Source organism: Ciconia boyciana, chromosome 1 (genome assembly GCF_034638445.1).
Source record: "Ciconia boyciana chromosome 1, ASM3463844v1, whole genome shotgun sequence".
Lineage (NCBI taxonomy): Eukaryota > Metazoa > Chordata > Aves > Ciconiiformes > Ciconiidae > Ciconia > Ciconia boyciana.
In genome coordinates, this window is record NC_132934.1 from 54,933,457 (window position 1) to 54,953,085 (window position 19,629).

Sequence of the window (19,629 nt, forward strand, 5' to 3'; positions counted from 1 at the left end):
TTGCTGGGAGAGATTCTCCCTCCCTCTTACGCATTTGCCATCACAATTACAGCAAGCTTTCCCGCCTTGCCTTAGAGGAGGTGACCATCAAGAACAACAGGACCTCAGTGGTATTCGATGCTGTTGGTCTCTGGATGCTGTCAGTATGGACAGAGATACCTGGTAGAGTAACAAAGATCTGCCAGCAAATCCTACAGAAAGTTTTTTGCCAGTGCTATCAATGTGAGCCAGCTCAGACTGCAGGGCTAGGTCTGAAAGCCTCTTTAGAGTGCTTCCCAGCCAGTATGAAAAGTATAGATTGTTATAACCAATAACATACGCCTACCAACTTGAAAAAATATACAGTAATACAAACCAAACATAACACCTACAAGACAACAAGCAATTTTTGCAAGATTAGGGTACTGTTCCATTTTTTGCATGTCCCCTTTGTGAAACTTAACCTGGCACTAGGTGACAAAGCATAGTGGCCACCATAGATAACATTACAAGTCCTAGGAAGAGCACCTTACAGAGGTTCAGTGTTCAGCTGTTTGTACACATAGTGAGGATAATTCTTCCTGAACTGTTTGCTCCTTTTCCTCCCCTTCCTTATGACTTTTCCACATCAGTATTTAACTGTATTGCATTTTTTCATGTCACATTGCCACACCTTTCCCAAACATGTAAAGCCCATCCCCATTTTGGAGATGGGAGAACTGAGAGTCACTTATCCATGTTTCTTAAAAATGCAGTTACTTGGATCCTCCTATTTTTGCCCAGTTCAGGTTTTCCATGCTCCTCCTGAGGCCCAGCCATACGTGTTACCTCTCACCATTTCCTGTGAGGAGAAAAACGGTTCAGAGATGATTCATCTATTTTCACAGGGGAAAAGCCAAAACTTGTTCAAAATGCAATGAATTTGTCTGCTCATTTTAACTTCCAATTTGTCACCAACCTCAGCTCCTTCCTGTACACACACAGGCCAGGCCAGGATGTCAGTCTGCAGGTGGGATCACGATCAGGCCTGGTGAGGGGCTCCAGGGTCAGACACAGCCCCAGCCCCGAGCATCGGGCACCTCCCTGGTGCAGTGGGGCCATGGCCAGGCAGCACTGTGCGGAGCTGGAGACCAGCACTGTTGCAGCGTTGCTGGGGCAGGGTCTGACAGTACTGAGGGGTCTGAAATGGGGTCCTAGGACCTGGGCAGGGTAGGGAGAGCCCAAGGAGATGCTGGGCAGGGCCAGTCAGGGCCAGTGGTGCCCTGCCAGGACCTCTCCTTGGTGTAGCAGGGATTATAAAAGGCTCTCAAAGCTACTGCTTCAACATACCTCTAGATCCAGGCAATAAAGAGCAATTTTGGTCAAGTTGCATGCAAATGTTTGATTACAGTCCTAGTACACAGAGAAGTGGACTTCAGTTATAACAACACTCTACTGCCACTTGCACTTATCATTGACATTGGATACAGTCACCAGATTTAGGACCAAGACAGCTGAGCACAACGGTTCCTGCACCTCAGTTTAGTTATTCCTAACTCTTTTGTCATCAAACACATCAAAATCTGGGAATGGTTTGGCTGACCTTGTATAGGGCCCACAGCTGTCAGTTGGATCTTCCACCTTCCTTTCATTGACCCTCAGAGGGAAACATCTCAAGAGGCTTTGGACTAGCAGCAGCCAGCTTCAGTTGCCAAACTGTCCTTCTAGTTAACAGCATTTCCATCCCCTCCAGCACAGTCACAAACCTGAAAGGGGCCAGTAGAAAGAGCCATTTGTTCCATCTTTTAGCTTCTATCTAGAGAAGATGCTGACCCACAGTTTTGGTCTGGGTGACAATCTACAAGTCTCCCTACTAACTGCCAGTGGGAACTCCCATCCTTTCCTGTCCCACTCTGAACCATGACACTTATGTCATAGGGGTACCTCAGCCAGTTTTGTTTCCTTTAAGGCAGCTGGTCTCAAACTTCTGGCTGGCGTGCAGCCCTTTGGGCTCACCTGCTCCCCATTGGTGCCCACCCTGGCCAAGGAGAGGATAACCGCCTTTACTTGCTGTCAGCAGCTAAGCATATTACTGTTCTCTGATTAATCTGGACACTTAAGAGCTGCCTTTTGGACCTGCTTCACCTCTCGAGTGCTGTGACCCACAGTTTGGGAAAAGACCTGCTTTCAGAAGAGCCCTCACTGCATTTAGGCACCTCTGCAGCCTCCATGGAAAGATCCTGCATTGCTAGCTTTGTTCCTCCTTTACTAACTAATAGCTTTGACTCTTCTCATTTCCCTTCTTCCACCATCAGTGACCCACAGTGCCCAAATACAACCTGCCACACCTCCACTTTCTGCAGAGAAGCCAGGGAGATGAGCTGCCACCTCACAAAAAACAAGCTCACAGTGGCTCAGCACAGGTGGACAAACGTCCTTGAGGGAGAAGAGATTGGCCCCTCTCCCTGTGTTGCTGGAGGGCAGAGACTGAAGACCATGTTCCCTGCACTTTTCCTAGAGGACACTGGGATGCAGAGTCTGCAAAGGAAAGGAGCAGTTTGGCACAGATGTCCAGCAGCTGAAGCGCTGCCCTGAGCTAAGTGTAAAAATAGCTGCTGGCATCACTGCGCCTGTGAAAACAGGGGAGCTGCGTGGAGCTGGGCAAGCAGACGTCTTCAGAGAAGAGCTGGAGGAGGAGGGATACTTCTGGTGGGTTGTTTTGCCACCTTCTTTTTGTGCATATGTAAGGTGTGTTATGTAAAGTGCTTAGTTTTGGGACCCTGAATACATCCACGTCTCTTGTTCCTTTTCCACTAGACTCCTCTGGTAGTTTTGAACTGATGAACAGCTTCTAAGAGGTTTTTAAAAATTACCTGCATGAAGCAATGTTCTTTCCTTATTGCTGGCATGTATTCAAATGAGAATTCTTATGACGGCTGTTCCATCACTTCCATATTCAGGAAAAAGTGAAATTTTGTCCCAGGGGCCTTACAAGGGAAAGATTCCTCTTGGCCTACTGATGCCTCTTTTCCAAGAAATATAAAGAAAGGAATTCTGTGGCCTTGAAGGGTGAATTAGTATTCCTTACATCAAGCTGTCTAGAATAAGAAGTATAATAGACACTTAAAAATGGGAAAGTCTCACCCTCCAGTTTTGAAGAGGCCCAGAACAAGGGAATTTAAAATCATGGCCTGATCAGTATTACAAAAGCTGTGCTAGGTCACAGGGTAGCCTCAGGGAGCAAACACTCGTTTGAAACTGAGGCCACCTGCATTAACCACTCGGTTCTGCCCACGAGGCAATGAGCAAACCACCAGCTTCCTCCCTACCTCTGTTTCCCTGCACATCAGGTGATAACAGGCACCTGCCAAGTTCGTGGAGATTGCTGCAGAAGAGCAAGAAACTGTGAGTTGTCTGTAGTTCATATTGGTAATCAGAGGTCCTGGATCCAAACTAATGTGATTTTTGAGTAGACATCAGGAAATGCGTCAGCCACCGTATGTTTCCTGAAATATAAAAGGTGGTGAGAAGTAGGTGGCTCGATTACCAATGCCTACTTACAGTCTACTATGCTAAGGAGGGAAAGAGTCCTACTGAGGAGGAGATTTTAGGCAAAGAGACTGCTTTATGCTAGGCTCCTTCGTGACCACCCACCATGGGAAGACCTGCCTATAGAATGGCTAAAGAAGAAAAAGTGTTTCAGGTGCAATGCTTGGTCTGTACTAAAGCTGAAAGAAGAAGGATGCTCACCGTCAGACACCTCTCTAAAGAGGCACAAAATAGAGCAATATACTTGCTTTCTGAGACCTGATCCAGCTCCCTGACTGCACTGTGTTCAAGGAAGGGCTGTCAATAAGAGGCCTTCTCTGCCCAGTTCCAGTTCTCCAAGCCTGTAGAGCCGCTTCAAGTGTGAAAACGTTTTTCTAGGGCTGTAACAGTTCAGTACAAAATGTTGTCATCTGATCTGTACAGTCACTCAGTCTCTGAGGTGCTGCAACTATAAAATAATACCCAGCCTGGAGGGGAGCCCTAGGATACTCCAAGAGATGTTAGTCTCGTGGATTTGGATTAAAATCTGATCTAGGTATCAAGAATGCAATTTGTCCTTAAAGGCAGAGTCCACAACCAGTCTCCAAAGCAGGTTTATCCAATTCAGAGTCTTGATTCAAGACGGACATAAAGGCCATCCCAACAGCCAAATACCCCTGCCAAATACTGAGTTCAGTACGGAAGTGAGCAGCGGTACCTGTATGAGCAATGTTTGGGAGGTACAGAAGGAAACCTTCCCTAAGATCACAGCCATCTGATGGTACCACCACAGTGCACAGCACCAGTCCAGGGAGGTCTGGGGTGTCTGGAGGTGGGGATGCTCCAGGCAAAAGCGTCCTTGCTCTCAGCAGCAGCAGCAGCAAATGGCAGACCAGTGACTGCCCTCCACACTGCAGCTCTGCTACCTCTCACGCTAACCTATTGCAAAGCTGCTCAGCTTGAATGAGGCCTAGGACCACTAATAACAATTAAAAGGCTCCAGTCAGAGTTATGTGATTTTTGTTCAAGGTTCCAAATGATCTTTTTTAATTATCCCCCCCGGCCCTGAGCTGTAAGAGCAAACATAAATTAAGATGATACCTAGTACAGACCCCTGCAGAACTCCCTGGTGACCTTCCTCTATTTAGTCCTATGCTTTTTTCAACCCTCTATCAAAGATCTATCCATGCTAGATTTTCCCTTTTATCCTGCTGCTGTTGACTTTTCTTTAAGGTCTTTTCAGAGAGGCTTTGCCAAAAGCCTTTGGAAATCCCAGCAGATCACATCAACCAGATCACCCTTCCCCACATACTAGTTGACTTCATGAAAAAGATGTTTGTAAGGCAGGACCTCCCTTTGCATGCTGAAACTATGCTGACATTATTGAAAAGGCTGTATTTATCCAGGAGGCTGTATGTTCTGACCCTCGTTATAGCTCCACCAATGCGTCTGGCACAGCCAGTAGACTTATAGACCAAGAGTCCTATGGTCTGACAGGCTCTCAGGCAGGATTTTTGCTGCTGCTGTGTCAGGTGGATGATTTAGTACTAGTTCTGATTTTTTAACTAGCTGATTTTCTAATTCCTTTTTGCACAGCTCAGTTATATTTTTATGCTTAATCTGCTAGAGTTTATGTTCTTTTCTGTGTTCTTTACTCAGACACACCTGCAGCTTTTTGAATTATGCTTTCTTACGCTCAACCCTCCCTCTTGTTATCAGTGCCAGTATCTTTCCCTTTTTCAGGCCTTTCTGGGTGGGTGGTAGCCCTACCACTGTATCCCCAGCAAGATCACTTCAGCCATTTCTACCCACCTGTGAGGATTTAATCCTTCCAGCTGTTCCTCTGAGCTTCTTTTTACAAGTTCAAGGTTTCCAAAGTGCCTACTATATCAGAAAAATGTGCCAGTGCTCCCGTCTTGTTTCCCAGGCTTCAAGCCCTGATATTGAGACAATCACAGCACTGATCTGGCCCCCGGCCTTCTCTTTGAATGCTAACCCTCTTGTTTTGTGCTATCCCCTGATGTATCCTTCCCTAGAGGCTACAGAATTTGCTATGTCTTGTCCTTGGGAGCACCATCCTGAAAAATGTCACCACTGGGTGGCTTTCCCCTGCTCAGTTAAAAAGCTCACTGACAACCTCCTGCATGCTTATAGCCAGAAGCCCATTTCTCTTTTGATCCAGATGGGGTCCATCCCTCCTGTGCAAGTGCTTTGTAGTACAGAATTGTTCCCAGCTCCTGCTGAAGCCTTATTCTCAGCCAGGTTGTGAAACCACCATCCACATCCCTTGCTGGTCCCAAGCAGCACACTGGGAGCTTTTCAGCAGCAGGCGAGTATAGACATTCTGGTTTTCATCTTCTTTCCCAGGAGCTTACACATTGCGTCCAGAACTTTTCTCCTTCCTTTCACTATGATACAGGTACTGAAGTAGACGATGACATCGCGTCCCTCTCTGGCTTACCCTAGGAGCCACCCATGTGAAGTTTGTCATCTTCGTTTCCTTCCCCAGAGTAGTGGGAAACTCCTCTGGCCCTCCAGCCCCAGTTCTTCCCCACCTGTGTCTCAAAACAGGGAGTTAGGCTGGAAAGCTGGATGCTGGATCTATCATGTGTGCACAAAGAGGGGACAGGATGAGTGCTAAAAGGGCCCCGTTGGGGATACTGCAAGGAACATGCGTTGTAGAAGAGGGTTCTGTATATATGGTGTGGAGCAAGCATGAGCCACAAGACCCTGTATGCACGTGGGAATGGCATACTTCAGTCTGGCAGCTTACTCCAGGGTTGTCGTCTGGAGTAGTCCTCCCAAGCCACATGGATGTGTCCTCTAATCAGGAATGGGAGAGGGAGAGTGAATGGGAGAGCTCATATGGTGAGGAGATGGGCTACAAAATAATCTGGAAAAGCTATCTCAACAGCTAAATTAAACATGTAGCCACGTCTAGCCTGTGAGGAAATAAAGAGGAGATTGCCTTCCACACAAGCATCTCTTCTGCATAGTACTTGTATGGACCATGATCCTGATGTAAGCCTGAGTCAGAAGAGTGGTCCTTGGTAATCTAATTCTTCTCTGGTGCAGCTTAGGGTTTCCCTTTCCCCAGAGCTCCGAATGTCATGGAGCTCAAAGGAAATGCTGTTGTTCAGATGTTTTTTTTACAGAATCTTCCTTGAAAATACTTTTTTGGGTATTTCAGAGGAGAATCTCCTCATCTCACCCCAGCAATTTCCAGCTGCCAGCAGAGCATCTTCTGGTAGTGAGAAGCAAAGTGTAAGGCAGAACCTGTTCTGGGTTGCTCTCAGTGACAACAGGGTTTATCTTGGCTCCATCCAACCTGGGAAGATACAAACAGCTTTACTGTCCTCTATAAGTCTTGTCCTAGGCCCAGGTCAGCTAGACCCAAAAGCCAGGTCTCTCTTTACTGTTTGTGTCTGGGGTGGGTTAGAAAAACTCAAAGAATAGCTAAGGAAATATCTTTTTGTTATTTTTGTCTGTTTGCTTACTTTGGTTTTGGGGTGGGCTGGGGTTTTTGTGTTACTGGACTGGTAAAAAAGAGGCGCTACCTGATCTTTTCAAGGGCTGCATTTGATCAGACACTACCAGAGAGGTTTACTACCCCTCCAAGCCTTTGTATCTCCCCAAATGATGCCATTTTTAGAAAGTATTTTTTAAAACTGCATGTGTTTGCAAACCACGGGGTCACTCAGCCATGCCCTGCCTTTATGGCTTCTGCTAATCATGCAGGGTGTATCTGCAGATGCAGGGAAGGTCATTCTCTCCCAGCTTTCCTTTCCTCCCTCCCATGTCCTGATCGTTTGTTCAGGAGGGTGCAGGAAACGGGCCAAGAGCATCTGCTGACCAACCCTGTAGTCTCGTGAAATTGCTTCAGGGACACCAGGCAGCAGAGCGCTCAGGCACAGCACACATCTGAACTAGGAGCCTGGGAGAAACGCCAAGCTCCTGTCCCCATCACGTCCTGGCTCTGCAGCTGGCCAGCTTCCCCTCTTCTGGAAGCGCAGGCTCCCAGGCCTCATGGGAGTGGTGATTTTCTCTTGCCAGATCTCCCATTAACAGATTTGGTGCTGTGCTTGAAAGATGCCCTCAGCTCCTTCATGAGAATACCACCACCTCTTCATAAATTTCCTTTCAAAGAGGTTTATGTTACTGACAGCTATTCTTTCTGATCAGGTCTGGGGAATGTGTAACAAGTAATTTCTGAGGCACTCACACCAGGTTACGCCTTAATGTTAATGCTAACAAAGGTACAAAAAGAACTATCTGGCCTTTTGTGAGAAAACATTTCCCTTTCTCCCTCCCTGGCAATAAGCACACTGGCAATAGGACAAAATGTTTCTGATTATTTTTTCCAGCCCTGGTGGGTTACCAAGAGGAATCGCCTTGCAGCTATCATATTTTCAGAATGGAAGACGTGACCTGAAAATAAAAGTCCTGGCTTGACAAAAATAATAATGATTTGAATTGGGTTTTTTTCAGTTCAGATTCAGACATTTAAAACTGAATCTTAGTCTCCCTGGACCTGTAAGAAACCATTAGGACTGTGATGCAGTGATGTTATCCATCACATGCTTTCTTTGCCTTCCCAAGTGCAGCTCTGCAAAGCCCTGTGTTCTTCTGTACCTGTCTGGCTTGTACATGTCCTCTGCTAATCCTGAAAATGTGACTGACAACTTGTCACTCACGAGCATGAGGGGGGACCACGTGCCATACACAGTGCAGTGCAGGATCACCAAACCCATGGACTTTTCTTTCCCTGATCCCACACAGCTAGCATAAGGGTCACTCTATGAAAGGAGTACATTAGCTGAAAACAGGCAGAAGAAAATACTTCTTTATACCATGAGTAACTAGGAACTTCTGGACTTTACTGTCGCAGGAGGCAGTGGAGGCAGCTGGCATCAGCAGGCTCAAAAGGTACCAGATAAATCCGTGGTCAAGAGGGGCTATTATTGAAGGGGACAGGCAGGGATGTACCACTGCCACCCACGCTCTTCCACAATAGCATCTCCTACTAGCACTGCAGGACACCAAGTGCTGGGTTACAGGGACCATCTCTGGCCCAGAGAAGCCTCTGTGGGACAGGACATTTGAAACTGAAGCATAAACCTAACAAACCTGGGGGACATCGAATGGGACAGGAGAGGGATAAAGAACTGGTGTCTATAATAAGTCACGTATTATAGAGCAGGTGCCTGAAAGAGGTGGACTGAACCAGCCTTTGGGGATGGCTGTTTCTTCTCCTGGCTCTAGAGGGAGCTTCGGAAAGTGAATAAACTGGCTGCGTGTGAACCTCTGAAGGGGGCTGAAGTTAGGTGAGACGCATCCCTGTCTGAAGTTCAAGCTAATAGTTTTTAACTTCTCTTGGACTTCTTTAGGCCCTTGTGTGTCTGCCATGTTTCTACGGTGCCAGATGGGAGGGTTAATCAATGTAATGAATTTCATTATTTTGTTTTCATCACAGTGCATTTTTTACATGGAATGTTTCCTGACGAACCTTAATCGTGTTACTAAAAGCTTAACAATATGAAATTAATAATACTTTAAAAAAACCAACCCCCCCCCCCCCCCAAACGGGTCTTGCAAGTGTTTTAAAAAACTGAGAGGAGATCTGAAAAATTTAGAGGAGTACAGGATTTGGTCTTCCATCACAGTCCAAACCTCTCAACTTCTGGGTCATCTTCAAATGTAGCACCAGTTTCTATAAGGACTATGGATAAACTCTCTTATTTGATAATGAAGGAATGCAACAGTGACACATGACTGTGACCATTCCAGGACAAGTCAAATCCCCCTTTATGAAATTTGAGGTTTTTGAGCTGAATATTCCCAACACAAAGTCAGCATCATTGGTAAAACTGGGATGGAATTAACATGCAGACCTGCAATGCAGCCTCAATCTATCCAAATCACTCCATCTCCAATATCTAAATTTGATTATAAGTTATCTTATCTAAGTTATTTTTCAATGAAAAGCCCATGTATTGTTATGAATACTAAATATTTCTCTTGACTAGCTGCAAATGATGCACAATAGAACAGTTGGTTAATTTGAAGAAGCAAGAGAAGAATTAAGGTTAAATAAAAGCACAAATTCTAAAAACATACTCTTTTTCTTTCCTATATTTAAAAATAAACACTAGAGTTCATAAAAATAGTAAAAAAAGTTAAGTTTTCTTTACAAAATTTAAGTCAGACAATGTCAATGCACTGAGACCCCATATCATCTCACAATTTTTTTGGTTTTACTTTTTTACATTCTTGGTTCAATATTGGAGCAGATGCTTTTTTAGTACATTTGAAATTGCATTGCCCAGCCACTGCCCAGGTAGCTGGTAGGGAAGCGCACAGGGATGTGGGGTGAACCCAGTCACTGCAGCTTTCTGGCCTTGGCCAGTGACAAGTACAGAGACAAGATCAGGAACTTTTCATTGTGCAAATACAGGATGATACCAAATCCAATTTTCCTGACAAAGGTACATTTTCATAGCCCTTCTCTCCACCATGACCGATTAGTGAATTGTTGTTTGGTGCCCTCAAGCCTCCGAGTTTAGTTTTTCTAGGTACCCTCAAAGCTGAGACTTGTTACCTCACCAACGGCCATATCAGAGCAATTGAGAGCAAGAATTGAGGAGCAAGAGATAGCAAGAGTGTCTCTGTTAGAGATCATTAACCCAGACAGCAATCTGCTACTGGCAGGGGGCAAATAGGGTAGCCAGGTAAAGCTGTCCTGTGCTGCCTGATGGAAACACAGACACTCTCATTTCCTAGCAAATAAATGCTACATCTACCCAGCAATCTCTTATCCCAAGGCTCCCAAGACTAGTTTGGGGTATTTAAACCCGAGCCTTTCCAGCCCATTAGTTTTCTTGGTAAAGACATGTTGTTGGCGTCACGCTTCCCAGCTCAGCTGCTTTTCCTTCCCGTTCAAACTGTGGTCCCGGGGGCACTGCCAGCATGCGGTACAGAAACACCACTGAAGGCTCCTGCACCAGCAGCTCCTCCTCCTGCACTGGAGGACAGGGACTTCACCCTGGCAGGGAGAAGACCACAGAGCAGTACATGAAACCAAAGATTGGCTGAATGCTGCAAGATTCACACCGGCAAAGGGGAATAAGAAACCATGGACATCTGTGCCTTGTGTTTCGGCTGCAGGACACAGGGATTTGTTCTTGCCTGGCTCTCTACAGAAATGAGGGTTATGGAGTGGGGCTGTTGGCAGTTTTGTCAACCAGTAGCTTTTGAGCTTCCTGGGCAATCTTGGCCAGAACTTGACAAAGCAGTCAAGGTTTCAAAGACATCGACTTCTTGCAAGTTTCATGAAAATACGTAGTTTTGTAGGTGAGAAGAATCCAGACTGTTGTTTTCTTCGAGAGAAATGTTGCAACGTGAGGTCAGCCACCAAGAAGTCCACAGGAAAAGAGCGACAAGAAACCAGGCTACCTAATTTCTGCTTGTCACCAAGCTATTAGGTTTCTTTGCAGTTCTGGAAATATGGTAACGATTCTCTATTCTCTACAGTGCTTGAGGGTATGGGTAGCCAGACTTGCTCATTGGGGCACTGCTGCTGCCACTGCTGAGGCATTGAACAGAGAAAAGTCCTCCAGCAGCACTGGTCTCAGTAGAACCTGCATACGGCTGCACTCAGTCATGTCAGCTGTGCCACAGGCAAGGCTGGAGGCATATGGGCTAAGTGGGGAGTTGTTTTTTTGTGTGTCAGAGAGAGTGCCTTATGCCATACAGCCTGCACTGAAACACGTAATTAAAGGTGGCAAATGGCAGTATAAGCTGGTCTGGTTTAGTCCATTGCAGAAATTCACTCTCCATGTCCAAATAAATACTTGATCTCTGCAGACACTGCTGGCAGTGTTTTGACAAGGCAATTTAGGATGGTAGCTTTATTACATGAATGCTTGCTCACAAAGCAGGAACAGGCACAGTCAATGTACTTGGCTAATATCCTACTTAATTGGAACTAACAAGAGGTGTTTCCATCCCACAGGCTGTCCTGTTCCCCTCAACCCTGCCCTGCTCTTTGTAGCTTTCTTCAAACCCAGCTGAAGTCTCACACACACTAGTGACCACAGCCCAGAGCAGCCCGTCTCATTCTGGAATGCTGTCAAAAAATTAATTTGGATCTACTGGTAAGGTTACTAAAAGCCGATGCAGCCCTTTTTGATCTAATTTGCTTTATTTGTTTTAGTTTTGGCCTATTCAAGTTCCCACTGAATCTGAATGAACGTCTTGCTGTGAAGAGTTAAAATTTATCATCGATTCAACTGACCACAGGGAAAAAAAAAAACCAGACAACTTTTAGCCCCAGGATCCAGCGGTTAAGGTTGAAAGTACCAAGCGTGACAGAAATCCCTTGTTAAAAAGATTATATTTGAATGTTAATTTACTCAAATGTACTCAATTATTTGATCAAAACAATGCTAATAAAGGAAGTGTATCTTTGAAACTCCAGCTTCAAATTTTACACATTTACATTCAAATGTTACATTGCAGTAGCTCCAAACAGCTTCAGAATAAACACTTCTGCTATATATCCCTTCTGCTGGAGAGAACAAGAGCAGAAGGACCAGTCCTTTCTGCCAAAATCCACTGGAAGGAAGAGAGCTGAGGCAATAAAACATCCTTCCTTCCCCTTGCTGGTCATCTGCTCCCACAAAATGCCTTCAGGGCAGATTTTGCATGGGTCTGGCTTCTGCCCATTTCAAGAGGATGTGGCTAGATGGGAAAGGGTGGAGCAGAGGGACCATTTTTGGCCAAGGTAGTTGTGAAACACCTGCAGTCCCCGTTCTACCCTCAAGCCCAAGTGCTTCACAGGCCAAGAAAGAAGAGACTGCAGCAGCAGAGAGGTTGGGTGAAAATGTACAGCAGGCAGGATGGTGAGGCCTCCGCTAGCGTGCAGGAGCTTGCAGGACTGCCCAGCGAAGGTCAGACCTACCCCACAAGTCTTGAGATCTCTGGTAGCTAAGGTTCACTCCAAGCAGGCCCCTAGGACCTACTCGGTGACTCAGCAGATATGCCCACATCTGGGCAGGTGCGCTAATGGCACTGAAAGCCTTTCAGTCCCTGGGAGGCACTCAGAGAAGACGCTCCTCTCCCATCCTGCTCCCATTCCCACCTGCTCACCTTTGCTGGAGGGACTCTCTGTAATTATTGGTGGGAGAGAAGACCAACACTCTCACCAAAGGGATGCTTGTGGGAGTGTCAGCAGGGACAAAAACAGATCACAGCATACTGCTGTAGGGCAGCTCCCGAGGAGATAATATTTCTTATTCTAATACACATTTCTTTTTAAAAATCAAGTTGACATCTGTAGCTCCTCATGGGAAGTCCTTACTTTCTGGGTAGGCACCTCATTATTGGGGTGGATTATGGGGAAACATTCTCTTTAGATGGTGAAGGAGCCCTGGGATGATCCCTGTGAAAAACCATCCTAGGCTGAGACCAACATCTCACCTTCTGTAAAGTGCAGGTCTTTCAGCATGCAGGAAACTCTGTGAGGGGATACTATAAAGAAGTGAATCGTCTCTTCTGCACGCTAATCACGTCCTCGCCCACGCACTGATCATCGCAGGGGTTTCTGACAACATTTTGCAGCTGAGTATATTGAAAGAAGAGCACTGGGAAAGGAAGAAGAGCAACCAAAACTGTGTCATCTTCTCAGGCTCAAGCTCATTCTAGACCTTTTTTTTTCTTTTCTTCATTATTTCATTTTTACCAAAATTCACCAACCTAACAAGGACATCTCTGCTTGCACAAGTCCTGATGCAGATGCAGTTACATAAAAAAAAGTCTATTCTATTTGGGAATGTGCAAAAGAACGCTTGTGTCTATCAGCTGCAAACCTTTGCCAAGGCAGATGAGCTCCAATTCAATAATATGTTTGCTAAAACAAAGGGAAGGGCTAAAGCACAGTTTCCTTCAGTGTCAAAACTCACCTTCCTGTTAACGTGCATTATGTACAAAGTGTAACAGACCAAGATTGCTTACTTAAGCATCTGCAGAACAATGTTTTCTCTTTTCAGGTCTGTGACAGGTTGAAGTAGCTCTTCAATGCTATTTATTTATTTGTTCATGTCCCACGTCATGCAGGTCCACCCCGACAAAACACTTGACAGACTGTTTCACAGTCATTTTTAGATGATCTAAAACCAAGCTGCCATTGAAATAAATAATCCCAGCCTTCTCCTCTCTTTGCCTGCTGCCTCTCAGTCCTCGTTCCTTCCTAAGGTCAGCTCCAGCAATTGCGCAGCTACGCATCTCACACATTCAACAGTAAAGCCTCGCCACTCAGTGACAGCTAGATAGCTTTCAGATTAGCCAGGCCAGGGGGACACTAGGACACAATCAGAGGTTCCCTGTCAACAAACAGCTCTGAAGAGTAAGAATCCACCAAGCAAGAAAGGAGATGCCCCACCTTCAAGCACAACTGCTCAAAACAGATGTCCCTGGTACCACAGGCCCTGTGTCAATAAGAACACATGCCACTTTGGTTTAAGGTGGGCTGCACCACCTAGCGCCACCAAAAAATCATTTTTTCCTGAACTCATCCAAATAATCTGTCTTTGATTAAAGCTGGCCCTGGCTCAGTGTGAAAGGCAGCGCCAGGAGTGTCACTTAAGCTGTTCCTCCCCAACACCTTCATCACTTCCCCCCTCTGGCCACATCTGTATGTGGGCACAACTGCCAGGCAACAGCAGGCAGCAAAAGAGGGGATCCCAATGACCCTTTCTTTCTGATCATTGACTGCTGGGCAGGCACCTCAGGAAAACAACATGGTTGTTTCTCAACCATCATGGTGCCCATAGTTAAGAAACACAGAAAAAACACAGGGAGATCACTCCTTTTGCAGTATGCTGCATGGTTTTATCTACTCAGAAAGAGAAGGGATTGGAATTCAGAGCAATCATCTTGCTGTGGAGCTGCTTCCCTTTTATGGAGTGGAGCACAGCTCCAGCTCTCACACAGCACTGCTGTGCTCCAGCCAGTCACACACACTATTGTCCCAAAGAGCTGGGATTTTAAAAGTACACTGGCCTTGAATGAAGTAGCTGGCTGGCTGATGCTCCACTGGCCCTAGACGTGTGGTGGGGGGAAACTTCAGTCATCAAGCAATTGGCAGCTCCAGCACAGAGTAAAGTCAGTTGCTATTTCAGGGAAAGGAAAGGCAACGGTTCCCTGTGGGGAATGACTGCACTAGCTCAGCACCAGGAATAGGCTGAGATTTTTTTAAATTTTTTTCCCCCTACACTTCAGGAAAAGCGAACACACAATGTTCACTCGCAGGGATCGTTTCCTGAACATGATGTGTGCTTGCTGTCCCACAGGTCACTTTCCAGTGTGTCACATCCTTCTGCACAAGGGAGAGCAGGAAATGGCAAACTCCCAGTATGAGGCAAAGCATTCCCATCACAGCAATTGGTCCACAGGAGCTATAAATTGGTCTCCTCCAGAAACAGATCAAAATTTGTCTTTGGGGAGGTCGGCTGGAAACTGAAGGTAAGTTTGAACCAGTATTTTTTGGAGTGTCTCCGAGTACTGTATTAGGAAAGTGTTTGCAGGTTTTGGACTAATGTATACCTTTACTGTTGGGGAGATTTTTCTCTAAGAGCAGGAGTTGGTTTTGTTTTCCTTTATGCTGGCATAGATCAGTGTATTCAAAAGACATGCATCAATGTACAGCTTATGCTATATATTGAATGACTGTTCTACTAACTGTAGTGAAATGGCTGCTGTTATTACCTGAGACTGTTCTCAGCAAGAAAATCTGCAGAACAAATTGTTAAGAGGCTACAGGAATCGATATATGTAATGATCATCATATTGATCTGTTGTTAAATTATTGATGATATGCTCATTGTTCATTTCAATGCCGGTATCCATTTAGCTTAGTGTTAGACCTTGTGCTTTTAGCTTCACCTTTGACTGTAGTGTAAAAAATAAGAGGATGCTGCCTTCAGCTGAGAAAAGCACAGTGTACTAAGTGGCTCAAATGGCCCGATGACACCAAGAGAGACTGGGGTTGTTGTTCTGAAGAGCGTAGGGGGAACTCCTAAAGGATTCTATGTGAGATGAATTAGGACAAGTAGAAGGGGAAAAAATTGCAGTGAGAATTAATTTAGTCACACACTTTAGGATGGAAAGACTCTTTATGGTAGGAGGTTTCCTCCTTCTGAAGCACAGGGATTCTGCAGAATGAAAGCCCCAAGGTTCCTAACTATATAGTATGCCCATGTGAGGGACCAGGCACCTCCAGTACAGAAGACTTAGAAGAGAAAAGGTGGCTGTAGCAATGAATAGTTTTGCTTAGTTGGCTCTGGGACAGGGTCTTTCTGCTACAGAGACTTCTTTTGGCTATGAGGGCATTATGGACTGCAAACAGCTTCTTAGCTCTATGGCTAGACCTTGCTAGGTGCAGAGGCAGCGAAGCCTTGTGCACGGTGCAGCGTTGTGGAGCACAAAAGCTCTGCTCCCACCAGACAACTGGCGATGCCACATCACTCCTTTTGCCTCCCTTGCCTCAGTTGCCCTATATGTAAGCATGGTTAAGGATGCTGGCTTCCTTTGTAAAGCACTTTGCAGCCCTAAAGCAACCTGCAAATGCTTATTGGAACATTTCTTTCTACCCTTGTGCAAAGAACAGAGAAAGCAAACAGAGATCACCTAGCACCAAAACCCTGAAGATTCACCCTCTAGAAGGGAAGACACTCTCCTGCTATCTTGCCAGGGGAGGTTGACATAGCCAGCAGTTTTCAAGCCTTTTCTATTCACAGGCCCCTGTATTTCCCCTGTTTCCCCATCCCCAAGGGAGTGCGCACTTTTCTGATGGCTTGCTTTTCTGATGTGCTCTTCATGAACCTTTTAAGCCCACAGGCCTCCCTGCCACTGTCACTGGGGATCTACCACCACAGGTTGGACTAAGCACCACAGAACAACGGTTCCCATCTTTGTCCAGACCCTGACGCCAGGTTACAATAGGAAAAAAATGCTGCAGGACCTTGAGTTGCTTAGGCATAAAGAAAGGAAGGATGTTCACAATACCCGTCTGAGGCATCAATGAGCTTCTCACCTCCTAGATGGAAAAGCCAGACCTTGACCCCCCTCAGCAGCTTCCCTCTGTCCTCCATTAATGGGAAATGACCCCTAAATAGCAACCTGGGATGGGTGGCTTTCACCTCCTCAGAGCCTTGCCTTTCTTGTGAAAGATGCCCTTGAATATTGCAGATCCTCTGAATCCCATTGTGGGGACAACACATTAGTTCGGACAGCATTACTACTCTGGGCACTGAGTCACTTAATCTCAAGAGAATTTCTGACCCCAGGGTTGGAAGAGACGTTTTGTGTCTTCGCAGAGGTAATAACAACAGCACCTATGACCCCAGCCCTTAAGATATTTTAGTCTTCTCAGGGAACAAGAAAAACATTCAAAAGTTCCTCTGTCTGAAAGTTACAGTGGAATATGGTAATTAAATGTACATGTGTGTACGTGCACGTGTGTGTGTGTACGTGAGTGTGTACGTGTGTGCAGACAGCAAACCTTTCATGTAGCTGAGTGAAGCAAAAAAAAAATTGGCTGGATGCCATCCGTGAAATGGTGGTCCAGGCTGAGCATGTCTCATGGGTTTTTTTAACATAAATCCCAACCCAGCCTTTTCTGTTTCTGGACAGAGGCCATGGAGAGAAACGGTGCTGCCTTTCCCCAAACACTAGACCCCACGCACCACTTCCACATAGCGCTGCTGGATCAGAGACGGAGGCTGCGTGGCCAAATTGCTCACCTTCACAAGGCGGCTCGTAAACTCAACAAACTCCGCAAAAGGTCCCTGATTGCCAATGTCAGTGGGAGCACCCTGACTGCCGCAGGAGCAGTCACAGCCATCGTGGGGCTGTCCCTGAGTCCGGCAACACTGGGAGCCTCTCTCCTGGCATCGGCTGTGGGTCTGGGCCTGGCCACTGCCGGGGGGGCCGTCAGCATCACCTCCGATCTCTCCTTAGTGCTCTGCAATTCCCGGGAGGTAAGGAAGGTGCAGGAAATCGCAATGACTTGTCGGAAACAGATGAGGGAAATCCTTGGCTGCCTGGAGTTCCTCCGCCGGGGGCAGGGTCCGGGGGACCCCACACTGCGCCAGTCGGAGAAGAGGGCCTCCATCTCACTGTACAATTCTGTCTGCTTCATGGTATTCTGCGGCTCCCACAGCTTCCTTGTGCCAGAATACACAAAGGAGGTCACAAAAGTGAGCCAGGCCATGCTCAAGGCCAAAATCCAGAAGCTGGCTGCCAACCTCGAGACCTGCACCAAGGCGATGGATGAAGTCTGTGAACTTCTTGAATCCAGGACAGAGCTTTCCCCACGCACGAGGAGACTCAACTTGGGTGCTAAAACCACTGCTGACACCCTAAGACCATCCAGCTGAAACAGTGTTTGCCCCATAATTAAAACCGGGCTTGGAGACATTGCATTATTAATTGCCACCATTAGCTCTGCTACCTGTTGCTATCGTAATATTGGTCATGCTCATCCACACAAGTGTGCACATCTCCTGTGTGCCTTATTTATATCTGAACACAAACTCCTTCACAATAGGAAGCTAAAGCTTACACACACACACCCCCTGACACCTCACAGCAGCCACCTGATTCAGGCTGGAGGTTATGATGGACACGTGGACTATCGGGTACACAGCAGCAGATTCCAGAGCCTGCAGGCAGGGGTAGGTGGCCGTTCCTCAGACCCATGTTTCCCCAGCCATATCCCTGGCTCTGCTTCCCCAAAGCAGCAAAAAGAAGCGGGTGAGGAGGCTGATGACAACCCTGCAGTTGTGGTGCTGACTGACCCTGGATTGCAAATAACTTACGAATCTATGAGTGGTAAAAGGGCTGGTGTGCCCCAAAAAGCCAGCAGCTGCCAGTTTCCAGTAGAGTACAGTCCTGTTACCAAGGTACATCTGGAAAGGCTGTTGAAGGAAGCAGTTCCAGATATGACAGACTGTATGGATGGCTCATCATCCCAGGGTGAAACAGCAGGGCCATAAATTGTTATCCCTTCTGAAGAAACTTCTCTAGGCTGAGAACTGTGATATTTGTGGTCTATTTATTTACATAGGATTATTTTAAGGTTTTGATATTGTATTTAAAGATGTTGTTTTTTTCTTTTAAAAAGGAGGCCTCTGCTCCAAAGGAAAGAAGCTGTTCTTAGAGGCAAAGCAAGTCTGTGGCATGTGAGAGCAAGTGACCTGTTCTTTGGCTGTGAGGGAGGGCAAGTCCCTGTAGGAAAAGGAAAGCATGGCCTGAATGTTGGTAGTTATAAAATAGGTGAAACATGGTCAACCAGTGACAGATCTTAGGAACCAAAACAGGGAGAAGGACAGGTCAGTGACCCTGGCACCAGAGCCTGCCTCAGGGGGCTGGTGGAAGAAAGCAGTTGTACCTCTTGCAGCAGAGAGGGAAGCATAGGTTGGTGTTACTGGTCTGAGCTGGAGCCCAGCTGTGATGAGAGCACATCTGAGAGGTGTAGGTGCCGCTCTCTGTGCAGTCAAGCAGCCTGTGAGACCCACAGCGGTTTGTCTGTGAGGGTGGAGGCAGCTCTCAGAGAGCACTACACATACTCCTAGCAATGTTTCTCAGGGTAAGCTTAATGTTAGCAATATATATACTGGTACTAATACTCAAGAGGGGTGCAGAGGAGTAGGATGATTCAGTGGCAAAGCACCTATGAAGCAGGAGGAAGGACTGGGACTCTGTTTCAAGTGACTGTTCTGCTAAATATGTCCTTTGTGATTTTTGACCCCTCAGTGCCTCAGTTCCCTGTCTAAAAATGGGGATAGTAACACTTCCCTACCTCACAAGGATGTTTCTGGGACAAATATTGCAAAGTGCTCAAGTACTGTGATGATGGGGATCACGTCAGTACCTTGAAGAGGTACAAGGAAGGGACCCCGGAAACTAGCTTGAGACAACTAGAGGAGTTAATGCAGGGATAATTCCATCTCCAGAAGCAGGCCCTAGTGGATAAGGGAAACTTCCCTGCAGGTGCATGAATCAAAATGATCAGAAAACCCACTCTGTAGTTCTGTAACACTGAGCAAACTCTTAGGAAGGGCAACACTACATCTCACAAAGCTT

The 19,629-nt window shown here is 46.4% G+C and overlaps 1 protein-coding gene across 1 annotated transcript; it reads left to right on the forward strand.

Annotated features, from left to right (window-relative positions):
* The first annotated feature begins 17,180 nt into the window (after positions 1-17,180).
* APOLD1 (apolipoprotein L domain containing 1) lies at positions 17,181-17,921 on the forward strand. Its single transcript, XM_072885752.1, has one exon. The coding sequence runs from the start codon at positions 17,181-17,183 to the stop codon at positions 17,919-17,921; it is 741 nt and encodes a 246-aa protein (XP_072741853.1).
* The last annotated feature ends 1,708 nt before the right edge of the window (positions 17,922-19,629 follow it).

Excerpts from the sequence above, each read along its gene's own strand:
- APOLD1 (XM_072885752.1), top strand. The coding sequence starts at position 17,181 with ATGGAGAGAAACGGTGCTGCCTTTCCCCAAACACTAGACCCCACGCAC.